The sequence below is a fragment of the Triticum urartu genome, chromosome 7, assembly GCF_003073215.2.
Source record: "Triticum urartu cultivar G1812 chromosome 7, Tu2.1, whole genome shotgun sequence".
NCBI classification, from domain to species: domain Eukaryota; kingdom Viridiplantae; phylum Streptophyta; class Magnoliopsida; order Poales; family Poaceae; genus Triticum; species Triticum urartu.
In genome coordinates, this window is record NC_053028.1 from 697,378,118 (window position 1) to 697,388,940 (window position 10,823).

A 10,823-nucleotide genomic window follows, 5' to 3' on the forward strand; every position below is an offset into this window, starting at 1 on the left:
GAACGTCGTAATCGTACTTTACTAGATATGGTGCGATCTATGATGTCTCTTACTGATTTACCGCTATCGTTTTGGGGGTACGCTCTAGAGATGGCCGCATTCACGTTAAATAGGGCACCATCAAAATCTGTTGAGACGACGCCTTATGAACTGTGGTTTGGCAAGAAACCAAAGTTGTCGTTTCTAAAAGTTTGGGGCTGCGATGCTTATGTGAAAAAGCTTCAACCTGATAAGCTCGAACCCAAATCGGAGAAATGTGTCTTCATAGGATATCCAAAGGAAACTATTGGATACACCTTCTATCACAGATCCGAAGGCAAGACTTTTGTTGCTAAATTCGGAAACTTTCTGGAGAAGGAGTTTCTCTCGAAAGAAGTGAGTGGGAGAAAAGTAGAACTTGACGAGGTAACTCTACCTGCTCCCTTATTGGAAAGTAGTGCATCACAGAAAACTGTTTCTGTGACACCTACACCAGTTAGTGAGAAAGCTAATGATAATGATCATGAAACTTCAGAACAAGATACTACTGAACCTCGTAGATCAACCAAAGTAAGATCCGCGCCAGAGTGGTACGGTAATCCTGTTCTGGAAGTCATGCTACTAGATCATGATGAACCTACGAACTATGAAGAAGCGATGGTGAGCCCAGATTCCGCAAAGTGGCTTGAAGCCATGAAATCTGAGATGGGATCCATGTATGAGAACAAAGTATGGACTTTGGTTGACTTGCCCGATGATCGGCAAGCAATTGAGAATAAATGGATCTTCAAGAAGAAGACTGACGCTGACGGTAATATTACTGTCTACAAAGCTCGACTTGTCGCAAAAGGTTTTCGGCAAGTTCAAGGGATTGACTACGATGAGACCTTCTCACCCGTAGCGATGCTTAAGCCTGTCCGAATCATGTTAGCAATTGCCGCATTTTATGATTATGAAATTTGGCAGATGGATGTCAAAACTGCATTCCTGAATGGATTTCTGGAAGAAGAGTTGTATATGATGCAACCAGAAGGTTTTGTCGATCCAAAGGGAGCTAACAAAGTGTGCAAGCTCCAGCGATCCATTTATGGACTGGTGCAAGCCTCTCGGAGTTGGAATAAACGTTTTGATAGTGTGATCAAAGCATTTGGTTTTATACAGACTTTTGGAGAAGCCTGTATTTACAAGAAAGTGAGTGGGAGCTCTGTAGCATTTCTGATATTATATGTGGATGACATATTGCTAATCGGAAATGATATAGAATTTCTAGATAGCATAAAGGGATACTTGAATAAGAGTTTTTCAATGAAAGACCTCGGTGAAGCTGCTTACATATTAGGCATTAAGATCTATAAAGATAGATCAAGACGCTTAATTGGACTTTCACAAACCACATACCTTGACAAAGTTTTGAAGAAGTTCAAAATGGATCAAGCAAAGAAAGGGTTCTTGCCTGTGTTACAAGGTGTGAAGTTGAGTAAGACTCAATGCCCGACCACTGCAGAAGATAGAGAGAATATGAAAGATGTTCCCTATGCATCAGCCATAGGATCTATCATGTATGCAATGCTGTGTACCAGACCTGATGTGTGCCTTGCTATAAGTCTAGCAGGGAGGTACCAAAGTAATCCAGGAGTGGATCACTGGACAGCGGTCAAGAACATCCTGAAATACCTGAAAGGGACTAAGGATATGCTTCTCGTATATGGAGGTGACAAAGAGCTCATCGTAAAAGGTTACGTTGATGCAAGCTTTGACACTGATCCGGACGATTCTAAATCGCAAACCGGATACATGGTTACATTAAATGGTGGGGCTGTAAGTTGGTGCAGTTCTAAACAGAGCGTTGTAGCGGGATCTACATGTGAAGCGGAGTACATAGCTGCTTCGGAAGCAGCAAATGAAGGAGTCTGGTTGAAGGAGTTCATATCCGATCTAGGTGTCATACCTAGTGCATCGGGTCCAATGAAAATCTTTTGTGACAATACTGGTGCAATTGCCTTGGCAAAGGAATCCAGATTTCACAAGAGAACCAAGCACATCCAGAGACGCTTCAATTTCATCCGGGATCTAGTCCAGGTGGGAGACATAGAGATTTGCAAGATACATACGGATCTGAATATTGCAGACCCGTTGACTAAGCCTCTTCCACGAGCAAAACATGATCAGCACCAAGGCTCCATGGGTGTTAGAATCATTACTGTGTAATCTAGATTATTGACTGTAGTGCAAGTGGGAGACTGAAGGAAATATGCCCTAGAGGCAATAATAAAGTTATTATTTATTTCCTTATAATCATGATAAATGTTTATTATTCATGCTAGAATTGTATTAGCCGGAAACATAATACACGTGTGAATACATAGACAAACAAAGCACTAGTATGCCTCTACTTGACTAGCTCGTTAATCAAAGATGGTTATGTTTCCTAACCATGAACAATGAGTTGTTATTTGATTAACAGGATCACATCATTAAGAGAATGATCTGATTGACATGACCCATTCCATTAGCTTAGCACCCGATCGTTTAGTATGTTGCTATTGCTTTCTTCATGACTTATACATGTTCCTATAACTATGAAATTATGCAACTCCCGTTTACCGGAGGAACACTTTGGGTACTACCAAACGTCACAACATAACTGGGTGATTATAAAGGAGTACTACAGGTGTCTCCAAAGGTACATGTTGGGTTGGCGTATTTCGAGATTAGGTTTTGTCACTCCGATTGTCGGAGAGGTATCTCTGGGCCCTCTCGGTAATGCACATCACTTAAGCCTTGCAAGCATTGAAACTAAATGAGTTAGTTGCGGGATGATGTATTACAGAACGAGTAAAGAGACTTACCGGCAACGAGATTGAAGTAGGTATTGGAATACCGACGATCGAATCTCGGGCAAGTAACATACCGATGACAAAGGGAACGACGTATGTTGTTATGCGGTCTGACCGATAAAGATCTTCGTAGAATATGTAGGAGCCAATATGGGCATCCAGGTCCCGCTATTGGTTATTCACCGGAGACGTGTCTCGGTCATGTCTACATTGTTCTCGAACCCGTAGGGTCCGCACGCTTAAGGTTACGATGACAGTTATATTATGAGTTTATGCATTTTGATGTACCGAAGGTTGTTCGGAGTCCCGGATGTGATCACGGACATGACGAGGAGTCTCGAAATGGTCGAGACATAAAGATTGATATATCGGAAGCCTATGTTCGGATATCGGAAGTGTTCCGGGTGAAATCGGGATTCTACCGGAGTACCGGGAGGTTATCGGAACCCCCCCGGGAGCTATATGGGCCATGATGGGCCTTACTGGAAAATAGAAGAGGCAGCCCTACATGGGCCGCATGCCCCTCCCCTCCCTTGGTCCGAATAGGACAAGGAGAGGAGGGCCGGCCCCTCTCTCTCTTTTCCCCCCTCCGTGAATCCTATTCCAACTAGGATTGGGGGGGGGGAATCCTACTCCCAGAGGGAGTAGAACTCTCCTGGCGCGCCCTCCTTGGCCGGCCGCCTCCCCCCTCTAGTCCTTTATATACTGAGGCAGAGGCACCCTAGACACACACAAGTTGATCCACGTGATCTTTTCCTTAGCCGTGTGCGGCCCCCCCAGCCACCATAGTCCTCGATAATATTGTAGCGGAGTTTAGGCGAAACCCTGCTGCTGTAGTACATCAAGATCGTCACCACGCCGTCGTGCTGACGGAACTCTTCCCCGACACTTTGCTGGATCGGAGTCCGGGGATCGTCATCGAGCTGTACGTGTGCTAGAACTCGGAGGTGCCGTAGTTTCGGTGCTTGATCGGTCGGATCGTGAAGACGTACGACTACATCAACCAAACGCTTCCGTTGTCGATCTACTAGGTATGTAGATCACACTTCCCCCGCTCGTTGCTATGCGTCACATGATCTTGCGTGTGCGTAGGAAATTTTTTGAAATTACTACGTTACCCAACAAAAGGTTACCCTCCAACAGAAGGCGCAGGCTAAAACTTGAACCTAAAATATTGTAGCAGGTTCGGTGGTCCAGTAACAGGGCAAATCAGACCCGACCAGACCAGACCACTTGAATCTTGACACTCGAGCTTCCCTAAGAGCATCTCCAGCCGTTGCGCCCCCCAGGAGGCATTTTTTCGCCGCTTGGGGGGCTGCCGGCAAATTTTTTGGCCTGAGGGCGGAACATATCCCAATCATTGCGCCCCCAGAGCAGGTGCGCGCCCGCCGGCCATCCGCCCGGAGGCGACGGCGCCGGGGAACGGGCCGAAGAGGAGCGCGAACACGCGCTCCGGCAGCTCGCCGCCCTTGAACTGCAGCCGCGGGGCAACGAAGAAGGCGAGCTAGTAGGCGAGGAGGCCGAGCCAGCGTAGCTCATCGTCCTCATGGATTCGGCTCTCGAACCACTCGAGCCAGACCTCTGCGGACACGCGGCGGGCCTTGCGGGCGCAGGGGTGGAGCGCCTGGATCTTCTCCTTCTCGACAACGAGGCGGGCGCCAGAGTGGGGCAGGCCGGCGAGGAGCACCGCGTGCTCGAGGGAGAAGGTGGCGGGGCCGGCGGGAAGGCGGAAGGCGTGGGAGCCCGGGTGCAAGAGCGAGACCAGCAGCGGACAGGGCGTGCCAGGCGGCCGTGGCCATGGAGGCCGCGATGGCGATGCACGCCGCGCAGAGGACTGGCGAGAAAGGTGGTGGCCTCCTCGGCCGCCGCCTCAGTGTCGGGCACGTGCAGGTCTCCGACGTCGACGAGGATCAGCGACGAGGCTGAGGCGTGCCAGGCGGTGGGGACAGGAGTGGGGTTCAGTACCCATGTGTGGAGGGAAAGAGAGAGGAGGGAGCACGTGGGTGGGCCAACGCCCACAAAAGTGAGTTAACAGGAGAGAGAGCCGCTGGCAGGTGGGCCAGCGCCCACAAAAAGGCGAAATTAGGCCCCCCAGGAGCCCCCCGGTGCATTGGGTGTCGCATGGGGTCGCCGGCGGGAATTTTTGCTTCTACCGGCGAAAAACAAGGAGTTAGGGGTTTGATTGAGGCGATTTTTACCTGCCGACGTTCAAAAAGTGGCTTGGGAAGGATTCTTGGAGGCACTAGTGGAGATGCTCTAAGTGTGAGGTGAAGCCAAGCATGTGTTCCCAGTCCGGTGCCAGTGAACCTTGCACAATTATGGTCGTCGTCGCCTTCTGTCAAATCACACTTGCAAAAAAAAAAGAGACGCCCGTCAAATCACGCCTCACAAAAATTCCTTATGGCGACCGTCGAAGTCCCCGTCCAAGACTATTATTTTTATTCCTCCTCCTCCTCCTCCCTCTCAGGTGGACCCAACGACGGCGAACCGTTCGCTCTCTAAGAACAAGAAGGGAACGTTCGCAACTGAGAATTTCCCCTTCACCCAACCTATATAACCAACCAATGAAAACGTCACCGCCACCTTCTCCCCCTCTCTCGCAATAATAACAAACAAAAGTCCCAAAGAAATCAATCCGAAGCTCCGGCTGATGGCGGCATGTGCAGCGGCTTACCCGGGCCTGGGAGGGGAAAGGGGACGAAAATATCTTGCCCGGGGTGGCACGTAGGCGGGCGGCATGGCTCCCGCGCGGCAGCCATTGATGGCCGCACGCGCAGGGCAGGTGGCGGGCAGGCGGCCATGACCACGGTGGGGTGGGCCGATGGCTGGCGTTCACGTCAGCAGAGCTTCGCCTTCGCCACGAAGGAAAAGAAAAGAGGGCGCCGGAGGCAAACCGAACCTACCGCCTCCGCACGCGAATTCAATGCGCCGGTCACGAGTTGGTTGGCGCCATAAAGTCTCCCCCTCTCCTCTTCTTTGCTGCCGTCCCTCCCTCTCTCTCTTCCTGCTTCGTCCTCGTCGGTTGCATCTCCTCCTCGGATCCCTCGCCAGACCCCCGATCCAGCTCCGCCGACCGACTGCTGTTGTTCTCTCTGTCTGATCTGTGTGAGCGGTCCTTGAGTGGAGGAGGAGTGGGGAGTGGGCGGGGCGTGGGGTCGATGGATCCGTCGGGCGCGTTCGCGCGGAGCTCCAGCAATGTGTCGCTGGCCTCGCTGGTGAGGAGCGGGAGCGGCGGCAGCAGCGGCAGCGGGAGCAGCCGCGGGAGGGGCGGCGCCGGCGGGAGCCGGAGGATGGTGCGCCGGGTGCTCCGCGGCGTCATCACCTTCATCTTCGCCATCGGTACGGACGCTCTCCCCCTCCCCTCCTCTGTTTCGCCTACACCGGCTCCAAGCCAGTCTTGATTTCTTCAGATATCTTCAAATAGAGAAGAAATTTTCCTGTCAAGTTCACCTCTAAGGAAAACAAAGGGGATATTTTTGATGGTTAGTCATTGGGGGCTCCTGCTCTGCTCATGTGTGTAGGGAGAGCAGGATCCGAGCGGCGCTCTCCCAATCTTTGCTCAAAGTTTCTGTTTCTTCTTCATTTCTCAAATATTTGCTCGCAATCTTGTTTAAGAAGTACTCCCTCCATCCGGAAAAGCTTGTCTCTCAAATGGATGTATCTACTATCAAGTCAGTGCTAGATACATTCATTTGAGAAACAAGCTTGGGACAAGCTTTTTCGGACGGAGGGAGTAACAGATTCTTAGCTGCAAAACTAGAGTTTAGCTTCCACTGCTGAAAAGCAAAATTTTGCTTCCAGCGATTCATTCAGGCCCTGTTCAGTGTGTTCTCCCTAAATTAAGCGCGTGATCTATGTGCAATTTGCGCTGATCTGCTTCACGTATCGTGCAATCACTCTTATGCATACACTCTGATTTTGAGAAATTCTGTACAGAATACAGACTCATGTTCTGAAGATTTGACATATCTGTGTTCTTGTGCAGCTGGGCTGTTCCTGGGAGCCGTCACAGGCGGGCTGATCGGCCTAGCAACGGAGAGCGGCCTCTTCCGCGGCACCGGCATCGGCGCCATCACCGGGGCACTCGTGTCCATCGAGGTCGTCGACTCCTCCATCCGCCTCTGGCGCTCCCGCCGGTCCGGGATCTGGAGCATCTTGTACGTGGTAAGCACCAGATATGAGATGCTTGATTCAGTCCTTGGTTGGCAGCAAGTAGCTAGGAGCAGGACAGCAACTTTGCAACTGACACGCTTGCTTGCTTGCCTGCACTTCCTTTGTTTGTCAATGTATCCTGACTATCAGGGCGTGTTGCTTGATTTACATGGACTAATTCTTGCTCTCAACATTAAAAAAATGTGTCTATTGAATGTTCATCCCGAAGTCAAAACCATCTCTTTCTGAAATAATCTTAGATTAATTTGCGAGTGATTTGGGGGGGGTGCATTCTTGCTCATCTACCCTTGTCGTCCTCATCATCATGTTGTAGTTGTGCACAATTCGTCTGAGATTGCAACCTGAATAATGAACGTATCTTCTGATGCTTCATACTCCCTCCGGATAAAAATTCTTGTCTTAGATTTGTCTAGATACGGATGTATCTAGTCATCCTTCAGTGTTAGATACATCTGTATCTAGATAAATTTAAGACAAGAATTTTAGGGCAGAGGTAATACTTTGGTTAACTTAGCTGAGACTTTGTGGTCTGATCAAGCCTAACACAAACCTTTCAACTGCTGGGCTATGCAGCTTAATGTGATTTACAGCCTCCTAACGGGCCGGCTCGTCCGCGAGAAGGTTGATCCGGCAGTGCAGCGGGTGGTCCGCAGCCAGGTCAGTTGAACGTTTGCAATTCTGCATCGGGCATGCATGGTTTGATCCAAAGCTGCTGTCTGAAACCAGTTGCTAAATGTTGTTGACAATGTCATGCTTGCTTTTCTGGACATACAGATGAACGCAGTGGACTCATCACAGTTCAGGGAGGCCCCTGACCTTTTCGAGATCGAGGGAACCAACGGGATGCCGAGGGCGTCCATCGACAAACTGCCCGAGGGCATCATCACCGAGGAGTATAACCGGAATGCCGTCGGTGACCTCTCCGGGTGCTCAGTATGCCTGCAGGTATGAAAACCACACATTTTCTGACACATCATCTCTGAAACCCACTATCCCCAAATAGCATGAACTCTGCTTAATTGGTCACCATATCATTGCACTATGTGAAGAAGAAAGGTGTGGCTGCTCCCGGGTGCAGGTGAAAAAGTGAACATTCTGAATTTCTGCTCATTCATCTATAGTCATTTATTTGATTTCTTCTCGCTCTTTTATAGTCTGAATTTCTTTCGTCTTTTTGTCCGTTTGTATGTAAACATTCAGATTCTGCTGTCATATAATTTTCTTTTGATCTTTTTGGTATGTCTGAATTCAGAAATCCTCACATGCCTTGAAACATAAATCGCTCGGCTCTTTCTGTAACATGAACATTCTGTTCATACTCTTATACTCTCGAGCTCATTGTTTCTTTAGCTTGTCGGTTGTTATTTCTCAGTGATGGAAATTTTTTATCTGAACTTTCTGGCCATGTTGGTGGTGGTTTTCAGGATTTCCAGATTGGGGAGAAGGTGCGGAGCTTGCCCGATTGCCTGCACGTGTTCCACGTGCCGTGCATCGACGGCTGGCTGATCAAGCACGGATCATGCCCACTCTGCAGGAGGAAGCTCTAGATCATCATCATACCGACGACGACCGACGAGGAACTTCTGAACTTGTCTCTGCTGCTATTAGGAAGGAGGTCTTGCTCTGCTTGCTGCTTTGCATGCTGTGTGCGCGCGCTATGCCTGTGTTGCTGTTGCTGCTGTTAGGAGGCTGACATATCTATAGAACGAACCCTAAATTTATAGAGATCTTTTTTTTTTGCCTTCTTTCCTTTTTGCGTTTTGATTTTTGATCTCTCTTCTTCTCCCGGTGGATGTAATATAGTAGTACGTACTACCACCGGGGAAAAAAAGCACTGGACCGGCTTGCGCTTCGTTGTTGTTCTCCGGACTGATGAACTCCTCAAATCATCATGTAATATTATATATATCACACTGCTATTGTACAATATCTTGCGTGCATGGGCTTCGCGAAATGTTGATCTACTCGACATCGATCTGTAGGGCAAAATTGGCGAAGAGCATCATATCTTGAAATTTTGGAATTCCAGCTGTGAGTACTAACAATTTGAACTGGTTAGCGATGGCGTAATATACCAAAGTTCTTAACCTCAACTCAGAATGGAGCATGTAATGAATTTGGATGAACATCATATCTTGAGAAGCTGAAGCTTTAGATCTCCAGCTTAGGTTGTAGTTGTGGTGAAAGATTCAAGTGGTTCCTCGCAATGTATACGAAAGTTCCACCTGAGAAGAGTACCTGTAGTGCAGAGTGTGAGGTGAAATCACATCTTCCAAAATATCACAATGTACATGTATGTAAAGTCGTCGTATCAATTTTAGAAAATGTGCCTTCTGGATTGATCAGGTAGCGTCAATGTCCACGTGTGTAGTATCTTGTTGAAGGTGTTAGTTCGAAGATCTGTTTCATGGTGATAGTCTATGGTCAAACGTCATGTTCGACTAGCCAATACCACCGACATGAGCGATGGTTCCTTCTTGAAGGTGGAGCGTTGCGTCATTTGTTTGCTAACATGTCATCGTAGGTCTGGTGGCATTTGAGGATAATGACGCACCGTACGGCCTATGTAGGCGGCCTCTTTTTTTTTTCATTTTCCTCTTTGTACGTCGATTTGTTTGATGTTGTATCAACAGGTAATTATATGACTGTGCGCATCACTCGATGCAGAGGTCGAGGGTCTCTTCCTCTTGTAAAAAAATCAGTTTTGGAAATAAAATTAGGGTCAATAAGCTCCTTTTCTTAAAAAAAAAAATACATCAGTGGTGGTAAAACTTGATGCAGAGGTACTCTGCTACAACGGCCCGTGTGGACTCTGGAAAGTGGCTTCACACGATGCACCGTCGGAGGCCAGTCGATGGAAGGGGGAGCCGACGGCACCAAATCCACCATGGCTGCACCGCCTGCCGTGCCTGCGCGTGCGGCCGGTCATCAATGGCTACGGCTGCCTCGCGGGAGCCCTGCCCCTGGTGGACGTGCCTCTGTCTCCCAGATATTTTCCTTTCCCCTCCTGGGTAAGCTAGTGCACATGCAGCCATCAATTGCGGGTATCGATGGGATGCTCAATGGGTCTTTGTGTCTGTTATTGTGAACGGCGACAAGGTCACAGCTGACTTTTACTCGTGTCGGTTAAAGCAACTCCAACTGGCCGACCCAAGCGAACATCGATTTTGCTCGCTTAGGTCACCCTTCCGTTTGGCCATGTCTACTTTTATGAATGGGACGACATGTGCGCCCAACGGAATCAGACGCATTTTAGACATGTCCACGTCGGCATTCAGTGAAACGCCTCATGGGTGAGCTCCGCACCGCCGCCTCGAGCTCCCACGGCGCCTTGCTCCGTAGCTCGCTCCACCCCCGCCCGCTCGTGTGCTCGCTGCCCAGCAGCTCGCCCCATCCCCGCGCCTGCTCGCCGCCGCCCAGCTCGCCTTGTGTCGTAACTCGGCCCGCCCCCGCGCCCGTTCGCCGCCCCGTAGCTCGCCGTGCCTGCCCCGAGCTCGCCGGCCCGCTCACTGCGCCCGTGCCGCAGCTCGCCCCGCCCGCTCGCCGCCTCGCAGTCGCAGCTCGCCACATATGCGTCCGTAGCCGGAGGGCATGTGCATGTACACGCACACATGTACATGCACGCGTGGCTAGCTGGACCAGAACGGACGGGCCCTTGGCGTAGCTCTACTTGTGCATGTGCATGCACGCATGGCATGCCCTATACGCGCGCTCGTCGCTACATGCGGGAGCTTTGTTCACTGGCGAGCTTCAGGCTGCAGCTAAAGAGGAGGCCACGCATCGACGAGGAGCTCACCAAGGAGGAGGCCATGGTCCTCACCGGTGTCGGCGTTG

The 10,823-nt window shown here is 50.0% G+C and overlaps 1 protein-coding gene across 1 annotated transcript; it reads left to right on the plus strand.

Moving 5' to 3' along the window:
- The first annotated feature begins 5,463 nt into the window (after positions 1 to 5,463).
- On the plus strand, positions 5,464 to 8,916 carry LOC125522463 (NEP1-interacting protein 1-like). The gene is made up of 5 exons (XM_048687520.1): positions 5,464 to 6,155; positions 6,802 to 6,980; positions 7,563 to 7,646; positions 7,764 to 7,934; positions 8,414 to 8,916. The coding sequence occupies exons 1-5, from the start codon at positions 5,975 to 5,977 to the stop codon at positions 8,534 to 8,536; spliced, it is 738 nt and encodes a 245-aa protein (XP_048543477.1). The 5' UTR covers positions 5,464 to 5,974; the 3' UTR covers positions 8,537 to 8,916.
- The last annotated feature ends 1,907 nt before the right edge of the window (positions 8,917 to 10,823 follow it).